The 12,289-nt window shown below is 38.9% G+C and overlaps 1 protein-coding gene across 1 annotated transcript in view; it reads right to left on the reverse strand.

Moving 5' to 3' along the window:
- The window catches only part of PAM (peptidylglycine alpha-amidating monooxygenase), a 74,975-nt gene extending 74,762 nt beyond the window's left edge, over window positions 1-213 (reverse strand). The window contains 1 exon segment of the mRNA XM_054397935.1: window positions 122-213. Within this exon segment, the coding sequence (XP_054253910.1) occupies window positions 122-213 (92 nt within the window).
- Between the last annotated feature and the right edge of the window lie 12,076 nt (window positions 214-12,289).

Consider the following 12,289-nt stretch of genomic DNA (forward strand, 5'->3'; position numbering starts at 1 on the left):
TTCTGAGCAACACTGAATAAATATCATACATATTTTTATCTAGAATATGCTTCTTCACACTTCCCTAGCATCGTAAGCGACTGCATACATTCAATACAGAAGCTCTTGCTGCATAACCCACCTCTTGAAGAGAGAAAGTGGGCTTCTGTAACACAAACAGGTGTTTTGAAAAACAAGAAACACTATCAGCAGGTCGTTAATGAGGCCAGCCATGTTCACCCTGTGGTATTCTGGCCTGACTATGCAAGCAGAAAAAGGCAGTGAAGTTCTATTGCCTCTGATCTTGACAATTAGGCAGCAGCAGTAGTAGTTATCAATTCGCTATTTCATGATTATGTACTCTGCAGGCATTCTTCAGCTTCAGATACAATGTCTGTTTTGGGAGGTAATGCACTGTAAATCAGGCAGGTGAGTGATGCTACACTGTCTTTATTATTAGTTGTACAAATCTGTTGAAGAAACTTGCAGATAGGTGACACTGTACTTCTGTCCACTTAAAGAGCTGAAAAGAAGTAGCACTCCTGATGCTTTCTCCCCAGGCTGTCCAGTTAAATCCGAATGTTACGTAGAAATCCACAGTGCCAGAGACACCAAATGGCACCACAGAAACCAGCGTCAGACATCCTTCAGAATCTGTAAAAATAGAAGCAGATAAAAGGATGACTAACACATTATAACATCAGTTCTCAGCAAATCCTTTCTGAGGCATTTTAACACATTAGTAAATTCTGTTAAAAGCTTTAAAAACCTAACCCAGTGAACATTGTGCCAAGCCTGTTTACTTCTTCTTTTCCTCCCCTCCCACCCATTCAGCGTGAGAAACAGACACATTTCATATTGGTATACAAAATGCATATTTTACAACACAGGAAGAAATAAAAAAAACCTTTCCCCAATATGCAAAAGACAAAGCGTTATTTCATACATAAAATCACTAGTATAATACATTCTACAAGCAGAGCAAAAAAAAAAAAAAAAAGAAAAGCCAAACACTGAAGTGGCAAGAATCAATGTTTGTACATTTTACAGACTATTACCAAAGACTTTTTTTTGCATTTACTGCAAGCTGGCAGAATATTTTACTTTTAATACCACCTGACACTGTTATGTTATTAAGATATATGTTTATTAAGTACTTTAGTTACATTTTATATCCACTTCAGAATGGACAGAAATTATATTTTAAATATTGCAATAACAAACTGCTTTATATTAGTAGACCAGTTTTCTATTCTTTCATATACTGAAATTGTATCAGCATAAACCACTGCCTTCCTCATTCCTTCAACTGTTTCTAATTCCCCATTTTAGCTGATGTGGTATTTTAATTTAAACATTTTAAGGTTTATTATAGGTATGCTAGAAAATCACATTGTTAGTGAAGGCATATACTAATATTTTTATTGAGCATTCCAATTCTGGATGAAGAAAATTTTCAAATTGTAACAAAAATCAGAATCTTTTAAATGTATTATGTACTAATTCTTTAGAAATAAACATTCGTAGGAAAAAAGCACTCCAAACCAACTATCTTCCAGCTCCAGGGACAGTGATTCCACCACTGCCGTGGGCAGACAATTCCAATGACTGAAAACCCTTTCGGTGAAGAAACATTTCCTAATATCCAGCCTAAACCTCCCCTGGTGCATCTTGAAATCGTTTTTTTCTAGTCCCGGTGCTTGACACTAAAAGCAAAGTTCAAAGCCTAAGTAGACCTGATTTTGTCAGATCAGCTTCTAGAGTAGTTAACTTTATAAACAGTGAAAATTTGAGTCAAAACAAAACAAAAAAAAAGTGTATGAAGAAAAACTAACATGGAAGGACTTAAGCAGCCTTTGATTAAGACTTGCTTATCTGCCGCCAAGTAAATCTGTCCTAGGACTATCTCCTCAGTCATATTTTCTCCCCTGGATCACAGCAGGGATGGGAAAAACTTCCCACTTGGCCATAGGATTGCAATGCACCTTTATGCATGGTGTTTCTGCACTCTCTAGGTGAAGAAATTCTTCCTAATATGCAATCTAAACATTCCCTAGTACAGTGCGAGACCATTTCCTCACATCCTATCAAGTACTTGTTACCTGGGAGAAGAGGCACGCCCCCACCTTGCTTCTCATGGTTACCTCATCACTTCCCACGTTAAAGATCAGCAGCGGATAATAATCAGAAGGATAATAATCAGTAGGAAGCCTCCTTTTTATATCCTTGTCCTGGGAAGACAGCATACATCCCTGAAAATTGGGTCTGGTTGGCATATTGGTCCTTCCATTCCCTTCAAAAGTGAGTCACCTATGATAATGACCTGTCTTTCTTTCTTCGTGGCAGTGGTTCTAATGTGGGTCTAATGTGACTAGGCTCTGGTGACACCTGTAAGTTAATGTTAAACCCTGTAACCTGTAAGTTAATGTTAAACACCTATAAGTTAATGTTAAACCTTAACCTGGCCAGAAGAGACCAGGGTGGAGATCACAATGGCTTAATGACTATCTACATCTTTAAATATTGTAAGCCGTTATTTGAGCTGTGTGTTACAGTAAGTGCTATAGCAGAAAGTACCTTAACCAATAGCAAACAAGCCTCACCCAAAGTGCAGCAGTGGCCTCACCTAAGCTGGCATTGGTGCCCAGTAATTCCACACAATACAACACCTCTCCTGCCCTGAATTACCACCACTCAGATGGAGCCCAAAATTATAGACTAAATTAATGCAATGGACATTTCATGGGCGTTTCACAGGGGTGGATCACAGACTAAAGAATATACTAAAGGACAGGAATGGGGGTGGAGGGTGGGGTGTGGATAATGAGGATATATTGGATAACATGGGACCAGAGCATGATACAAACCATATGGATTAATGGGTGGAGTTTGTACTGGTTTTGGCTGAGATAAAGTTACTTTTTATCATAGTTGCTTATATGGGGCTATGTTTCGGATTTGTACTGAAAATAGGTTGAAAACACCAGGAAGCTTCAGTGTTTGCTGAGCAGTGCTTACACAGCATCAAGGCTTTCCAGGTTTCTCACACTACCTCACCAGCAGGCAGGCTAGTAAGGGACATAGCTGAAGCAAGTGATAGCCTATACCACATGAAAGAGGACTGGGAGACATGCAGAATTGTGGCATTTGTCTTCCCAGTAGCGATTAAGCATGATGGAACACTGCTTTCCTGAAGATGGCTGAACACCTGCCTGTTGATGGGAAGTAGTGAATGAATTTTCCTTATTTCGCTTTGCTTGTGCATGCGGCTTTTGGTGTTTCTGTTAAGCAGTTTTTATCTCAATCCAAGTTTTCTCATTTTTACCCTTATGATTGTTTCCCCATCTCACTTAGGGTGGTGAGAGAGGGCCTAGATGGCACCAAGCCACCCACCAGCATTAAATGGTAATTAGTTTTGCTATATTTACTACATCTGTTATGCAAAACACGCCAAAAGAGACATAAGCAGGAAGGGGAAACAGGTAATTAGGTTAGCACCTAAACTGTTAGGGCATCTTTCCTCCCGTCTACAGCCCCCAGGCTCCAGGCCCCTGACAAAAGTTTCCTTGTAGAAATGTGTCTTACTGTGGCTTCTGAAGTAAGAAGGGGGAATTCTAGGACACATCTGTAAAGCATTTCCAACTCACTCAAGCTTGTTCTTTTCCAATGTAGAGCAAATCAAGTGTTTTTACCTGGAAAATGCTATTCGGCTACACTTAGGACTAGAAAGATCAGACATGGAAAAAAATAGCTTCCTTCCCCTGCCTCTAACCATGTGAATTCTATTAGACTCAGTCCCCAAATAAATGGCATTACTACCCAAAATATACTTGTAGGGAAAATGATTATGAAATTGGATCTATGCAAAGTTAGGAAGGATAGGTTACTCTTTCTGAATACCTTTTTTGGTTTTTATAAGCAGCAACACACTTAGGTTGAAAGTGTTCAGCATACAATATATTATCATTGCACACAGCAATCAGACAAACCAGTAAACTTTAATATACTAACTCAACCATAAGATGCAATACCACTCTACTAAAATGAAGTAAAAAATTCTACATGATTAAAAGGCAGCAGACAAATGCTATGCCAAATCTCTTCTGAAGTAAAATTAATTCTGACTATTCACTGCCTGTCAATATAAAATTATCATAACACATTGTTACAGTGTGAAGGGTGAACTTTAGCCTAGATCCTGACTGCAAAGACTGAATGTAAAATAAATTACTATTGGATGTAAAAGAAAAATAATGATAAGGTCTATACTAAGGTCTATACAATGCACTGGATTTTTAACGGGAATATAGAGCAGAGACATAAACAGTTCTTTCTCTTCTCCTTTTGTTGCTTCTGCTTGCAACTTTTCTCTCTCTCTTCTGTGGCTTTGCCAGGGGTATCTCTGTTTTGATTACTGTGTGAGGTAACGGGAAGGAGGGAGGAAGTGTGGGGGGGAGGTGAACATGTATCTTGGATCCATCCAGGAGGTTCTGAGGAGTTTGTGTTGTTTATAAATTGCAAGTGTATATATATATATATACAGTACATATATTGTATATTCCGTACATACTCATTGCATTTCATATTTCTAGGTTGTAGGTTGCTTGTAAATACAGCTTCATTTGCTTCCAAAACCTTCCGAGCTAGCCTGGCAATTTTCAGTTTGGGGGGTTAGTTCTCTCAAATTGGTTGGGGAGTACTTTCAACCCACCACGTAAGTTAACGCACTGTGATGGGTTAGCCTGCCTGTTTCCCCCCCAATAGAGAAGTGAGGACACACCAAAACTCCGTGTTATGACAGTTTGATATAAAGTAAGATAACATGATCATAATGCACAATTGCCTTCACTTAGCCTACTTGCAGAAAAAGTGCAGTAAAATTTGGAAAAGGAAAGAAACAAGCAAAAACCAGAAAACCAAAACGAACGAGCTACCCAACTCCCATCTGTTTCACCGCCATCCCTGTGGAAAAGAGCCAACAGCCGAAACCTGGAACCCAAAAGCAGCAACCAGAACAAGAAACCTCTCATGTTACAAACTGAAGTTCAAGCCCCCTAACGCTTTGCTTCAGCAGCACTTTCACTTTTGAAGCTGGCATAAGACAGAATGGTTTTAAATAACAGCAGCAAATTTAAATTCAGCCCATGACAATTATATAAATTCAAACCACAGTCACCCATGAATAAAATCGATATTTATTACTTCCAAGTATCAGACCATAATGTTTGAATTCAGGAATAGTTCTTTAGAGACAATCAGAGTCTGTTTAATTAGGTAACTATCCAGCAAAAGAACTCTAAGAGTGAAAGCTCATCTCAGACTCAGCTATGGAGCATAACAAAACTATGTCAAGAACAGCAGATAACTGAAATTTAAAGGAGAATAATACACAATGAACTTTATTACATATTTTATTTCAGCTTTTTTTTTTTTCTTATTTTGAGGTTGAGGTTTACTGTCTTGGTAATACTGCAAGCACTGCAAGACACTGAAGTTAGAACTTGCCAACAACTAAAACCTGAAATCAGACAAGTTACACATATGTAGCCACAGATAGTTCTTTCCTTATAGAGGAATACCGTATGCTAAAAATTAATGTAAAGTAAGAATTTTAAATCCAGAAAATCAAACCATGTAATTCTTACACTAATCCCATCAGGTTCTTCAACCTCTTCTGCCAGTTCAGCCTAGTAAATCCTGTCTCTCAAGCAGGCAACTGTGAGGAGACAGTCCCAAGAGACAGGGAACTCTGATGAGGATTTTCTGAGGAAAGGAAAATGAAGGTAACAAGCAGGCAAGCCAGCAATCAAAATGAGAACAGTGTGGTGGCAGGTACAGATAGACATAAACTCAGAGGAAGCCAGGCCATGCTATTCTGCTGTTCATGACCACAAATTTGTCTTTTAAGTTCTGGACACAGACCAGCAGACAGTGAGAGCATTCACAAAACAAGGGCATAAAAGCTGATGAACAAGCCACATGTGAGCTTTCCCAAGGAACTACTGCAAAACACTCAACAGTTTTCAAGTCTTCTGTTTAACAGCATTGCTGTCAGTTCAGATCATCATTTTATTCCTCAGGAAGGTAAACTGCCTAGCAAGGAGTAATCAAATACCATCATTTTTATTTTTTTTCCTGTTTTTGCTTCAATTACACATAGCTTTAACAGAATCCTGAGGACAATGTTACAATCTCACAAGTCAGAATGAAAGGTAGCTTTCCTGTACCTGCACATTTACTTGCATTATTTGTGGGTCTAATCTGTTTAAATTTTAAATAAATTGACTCAGGAGAAGAAATCATTTAGCCTATTTTTTTTTTCATCACTTACAGGTTTATTTCAGATTAATTTTAAATCTTCTACATAAACACTCATTTATTGTAATATACAAAACATTTTTAGATGTGGCAGAAATGCCTGTCTTTTGGCTGAAACATGAATTCCTGGGTCCACTATGTGACTGGGCTTGTCAAGAGATGGCAGGGACAGACTTTACCAAGATTAAGACCAAGTGATTGCCTTTTAAAAAACAGAAACCCCTATCATAACCATAAGACATGAAAGGGTGCCAGAGCTACTGCAGCCCACCAACTTCTTGCTCTGACATGAAGCATTACAAACACTTCTCATTCACGGACAAGATGCTCTTTATATTTTTGCATATGTTTTTCAGTTATTCAAAAAGGAAATGTGTAAGATCAACAGTCCATTCTTCAGCCTAACCACAATGTGGAAGAACATTCAAGCTTTCTGCACAAATGTCAGCAAGCCAAGTTTCATGCTAGATTCTCCAAGGTATTCATAATGAATACAGAATACTCTTTTAAAAATACAGCCTGTAGGTACTACATTGGCAGAGAAACAGTTTTTCTACGTGAACGCAAATCTAATCGCATTAACTTGGATTCCTCATGAGACAGAGCACTTGTCCCTATGAGAAGACAGAGGAGGAGACTCCACAACCCCCCTGGGCAGCCTGTCCAGTGTTCCGTCATGCTCACAGTGAAAAAAATTTTTCCTCATGCTTACATGGAACTTCTTATGCTTCAACTTCCACCCACTACCTCTTGTCCTGTCATTAGGCACCACTGAGAAGAGCCTGACTCCATTTTCTTAGTACTCACCCTTTACGTATTTATAAACATTAACGAGGTCACCCCTCAGTCTCCTCCAAGATAAAGAGACCCAGGTCCCTCAATCCCTGTTCCACTCCCTAAATCATTTTTGTGACTCTGCACTGGACTCTTTCAAGCAGATCCCTGTCCTTCAACAAGGCCAAGTGCCAGGTCCTCCACCTGGGTCACAACAACACCACGGTAAGCTACAGACCCGGGGATGTGTGGTTAGAAAACCTGCAACTTGGAAAGGGACCTGGGGGGATTGGTTGACAGTTGACGGAATGTGAGTCAGTAGTTTGCGTAATTGGCCAAGAAAGCCAATGGGATCCTGGCTTGTATTAAATACACTGTGGCCAGCAGGAACAGGAAGGTGATCATCCCCCTGTACTCAGTACTGGTGAGGCCACACCTCAAGTATTCTGTTCAGTTCTGGGCCCCTCACCATAGGAAGGATATTGAGGTGCTAGAGAATGTCATGAGAAGGGCAGTGAGGCTTGTGAAGGGCCTGGAGCACATGGCCTATGAAGACTGTCTGAAAGAGCTGGAGTTGTCCAATCTAGAGAAGAGGAGGCTGAAAGGAGACTGCATCGTGCTCTACAACTACCTGAAAGGAGGCTGGAGCAAGGAGGGGGCCAGCCTCTTCTCCTTGCTGTCAAGCAACAGGACTAGAGGAAATATATAGATGCTGTGCCAGGGGAGTTTTAGGCTGGATATCAGGATATACTTCTTCACTGAAAGGGTTATCAAACATTGGAATGGTCTGCTCAGGGCAGTGGTGGATTTGCCATCCCTGGGGGTGTTCAAGTGGCATGTGGACCTGGTGCTTACGGACATAGTTTAGTGGCGACCCTTCAATGCTGGATCAAGTGCTAGACTGGATAATCTTTGAGGTCTCTTCCGATCAGATATTTTCAGTGATTATGTGATTACGGCTAAACTGCAGTTTGTATCCAATGATTAAGGCACTCTGCAAGCTAAGAATATGATTACTGATTTTAGATATACAGATTGTTCTGAAACTCAGTCTTGAGAATTCAGTGTTCATTTTCACTACTCAGAGCTGCATTACTGTCACAGATACTCACGTGAGCCCAGTAAGCACTCCCAATTTCCTTTGGTTACAAACATTTACAATCAGCTTTGTGTAGCTATGCAAGGTTTTATTTAAAGTCATATTGTTTATGATGGATAAAGAATTATCACAAAGCACTGACTGTGATTGCCCACAGTGAATGAACATATGGGCAGCGCAGAGAAAGAGCACATGAAGAATAAAGGCAGTGCAGGAAATAAAAAAAAAATAAAACCAAAACATTAATGCTGTTCATGCACTTTTTAAATGGATGGAAGGTGATCTTCATTTCCTTGCCACATACCAACCACAAAGAACAACTTTCCAGAAGCTTGTGACTAGCAGCTGAGCTATTTCAAAACTGTTTTCAAACAGTTTTAAGATATTTCAACACTTTTTAAAAAATTGCCATTGAGGTCTTAAAGGGGAAGACAGAAACACTGGGTGGTGTAAATATTCTCTAAGTACACAAATAATTTTTTCTAATACTATCTCTTGCTTTCCCCACATTTCAATCTTCCTATCCATCCCTTCCTCAAAACAGTCATTTCTATTTAACCTATAATTACAAATCCAGTAGTTTCACAGGTGTTTTGTATCAGATGTTTCAGAAAACAAAACAACTGTATCATTTATCAGTCTTGATGCTGTACTTTGACTAATAAGAATTAAAGTAGATCCTGCATTAAGCTGCAAAGAAAAACGTTTTCTATATTCCTACATTATTTAACAGTCAGAGAGGGCTAAGAGAATTTGGTGTCATTGTGATGCTTTGGGGGAGAAAAAACCCCAAACCTCAAAACACATCTGTGTTAATACAAGCTTTATTTAGCACTGCATGAATAAAAGCCAGTACTGCCTTTTTTCACCACAATACTGGCAGTACCAAATAAAAAGCATGACAGCTTCCCAGGGAGCTTCAAGCACCTACTGCTGATGTGCTGCAGACACCTGATTTACATTGCCACATATCTGCACCATGCACTTTTCTACCACAGTTTCAGAACTTAAGCAAAGAGATATCAACTATACCTGCTGTTCCAAGATACTGCTCTGAAAATAGATCCAGTATCTGAAGTTTGTTTTCCATTTAAGCATTTATTGGTTTTAAAGGCAGGAAACAACATACTCTTAAAAATCCATTATCAAACATTGGGAAACCAGGTATTCAGTACCAGTCATAAATCCAGTTTCACTAGTCATAATGTTGTATAAATGAAGACTCAGAAAAAGAAATAATAAGGCCTATAAAATAAACTGACAAATTAAAAATCTAAAAACTTTCTTTAAAATAAAAAGCACATCTACAAAGTAAACCTGCCAGTTATTCATAGAAATGTATCTATTCACACAACTTATGCAAAGACTCCTTCCTAAAATATAATTAAACAAAGTCAAGTTTTCTTGTTCAAAACAATCTTACCAGAACAAACATTTTCTAAACCATATTTCACTGATTGCTATAACTATTCCTATTAAAAGTCAGTGTTTTATTTTCCCCATACACTGCTGTATTTCACCCATAGCAAATTAAATGTTTGTTTGAGTTGTGAAAGTCAAGCCACCTGAGCAAACAGGTCTGGCTTCCCAGCCCAGATAGCAGACTACTCTTACTTACAACTCAAAATCCACAAAACCAAGTGCATTTCAAATGAAGAAATTGCAGGCCAAGTGTTTGAAACTTTGCCTACAGCAACTATTTTGTGTCTGCTTTGATCAGCAAGAGAATGATTACTTTTGAAGTTTAAAATACTGTGCTTCAGAGTTCAGTAATTTCTTGAAGAAAGAAATGAATCTTTTGTCTCTGGCTGTCAGCATTAATGACAGATTGTTTTAAATTTATGCTCATTTTTAAGGACATGCAGAAAATCAGAAAAAGGGACAGAAAATTTTCATACTATGTTATAAAACAAAAATTAAGATTTGTCTACATGAGAGTTTAATTAATAAAAACTAAAAAGGAAGGAGTTTAAACACATTTAATACAGCTCCCTACAGAGAAAAAAAATCCTAACAAACTACAAATTAAAAAAACCACAACAAAACAAAAATAAACAAAACACAAACACATAAATGTTTAGAGAGTTTATTTCATCAGTCTAAACTTGATCTTAAATCATCTCTAAGACCCAGAAAAGTTGAGTTGTCTTCTGCAGAGTTTATCTGCAAAACAAAACAAAAAAATTTCTGTACAATACACAAAAGCTAGTCCATGGTATCACCTGAAACTGGAAACAATGTCATGACTATTACACTGTACTACAAACTCTCCATTTACTAACAGGAGACACTAAGCATTCAAAAAAAATTTACTGACCAATGACATCACTAATAATTGTCACTTTAGTAAATAAAATATTACTAATCCAACAGTGTAGATTTGTTTTCCAGTTGTCTTTACTGTTTTCAGACAGGAGATGAGGATTTTGCTAAGCAGAGTTACCTTGTGATAATCACCAAAAAAAAAAAAATATCCTCAGAACACCCTTTCGATCAGGCCAAAGGCAGATGGTGCTGATGTTCAACACCAAGCAACACTGCCACTCAAAGAGACTTCAGCTATGAGCTCCATCTGTGTTTTAATTACTACAGCAAAGCCATCTATTATACCTCCAATGGCTCCATGATTTAATAACATTAAAAATAAGCTCTTTTAACTGAACATTTCCCATGAGTAGCCATTATGCACTATTTGCAGAGAAAAAAGTTAAAATACTGAAATATAGCAAAAAACCAAACAGCTTCCTGTAAACAAATTTTTTTGTTAAAATGTATGTTGAAAATATCTACTTAAATAAGTTCTCATTCACTCATAATTATTATTTAGTAAATTTAGTTGTGGAGGTGGAGGGGATAGGAGGAGGAGGAAAACATAAAAAAGCATCCCATCCCAGTCTAGTTATTCACTACACAGTTATCACATGCAGAAGGTCTATTGCTGAGTCAATTATCAGAGTTGTCAGCCAGGGAACCCCTCAGGCATCCCTGTTTCCAGGTACAGTCCTTGCAAGTGGAAAAGGGAGGGATGGAGTACTTCACAACTCTTTTCGGTCTAGGTTATTGTACTCTAGAGAAACTCAACAAACTATTCCTTCTGACCCATACAGGTTATTCTAACACCAAGTCACTGCAACATGGAAGTTCTATGTTACTTTTCCAAAGAACTTGTTCCTTTTATGCACTTCAAATCCATGTTTCACTTCCCTAAGGGGATTTCTGAAAGAAAGCACTACAGAGTAAACTACAACTCACTTTATCAGTAAAGATACTCAGGAAAAGCAAAAGCCCTTAAAGCCTTCAAGTTATGTTAAATTTTCAAGTAAAGAAAAGCCAACCAAGCAAACAAAAAACCTAAACAAAACCACAAACAAACAAAAACTAGTAGGGTGGTTGTAACAGTGCTGTTTTCATCGTAGCAACTCATTCCTTCTTCACTAGTCATCCACAGCATTTCTATGCACCTGAAGCAAGGAAAAGGAGTGATTACAGAATTGCAGAATCAGAGAATTATTGAGGCTGGAACAAACCTCTGGAATCACCAGGTCCAGCCTATGACATACTACCATCACACTGACTAGACCATGTCACTATGCACCACATCCAATCTTTCCTTACACACCTTCCAGGGATGATGACTCCACCACCTCCCCAGGCAGTCCATTCTAATGTCTAATTACCCATTCCATGAGGACGTGCTTCCTAACATACAACCTAAACCTCACCTGGTGCAGCTTTATGCCATACCTTCTCATCTTGTCACAAGTTGCCTGGGAGAAGAGCCTGACCCCCACCTTACTACAACTTCCCTTCAGGTAGTTGTAGAGTGTGTTAAGGTCCCCCCTGAGTCTCCTCTTCCCCAGCTCCCTCAGCCTCTCCTTATAAGACTTCCCCTTCAGTCTCATCACTCTCCTCTGGACCCACTTCAGCACCTCAGTATCTTTCTTGAAGTGGGGGCCCAGAACTGGACACAGTACTTGACATGAGGCCTCACCAGTGCTGAGTACAGGGGCAGAATTACATCCCTGGTCCTGCTGGCCACACTACTCCTGATACAAGCCAAGATGCCATTGGCCTTCCATGCCACCTGGGTACACTGCTGGCTCACGTTCAGCTGGCTGT

The sequence above is a fragment of the Indicator indicator genome, chromosome Z (assembly GCF_027791375.1).
Source record: "Indicator indicator isolate 239-I01 chromosome Z, UM_Iind_1.1, whole genome shotgun sequence".
Taxonomy (NCBI): Eukaryota; Metazoa; Chordata; class Aves; order Piciformes; family Indicatoridae; genus Indicator; species Indicator indicator.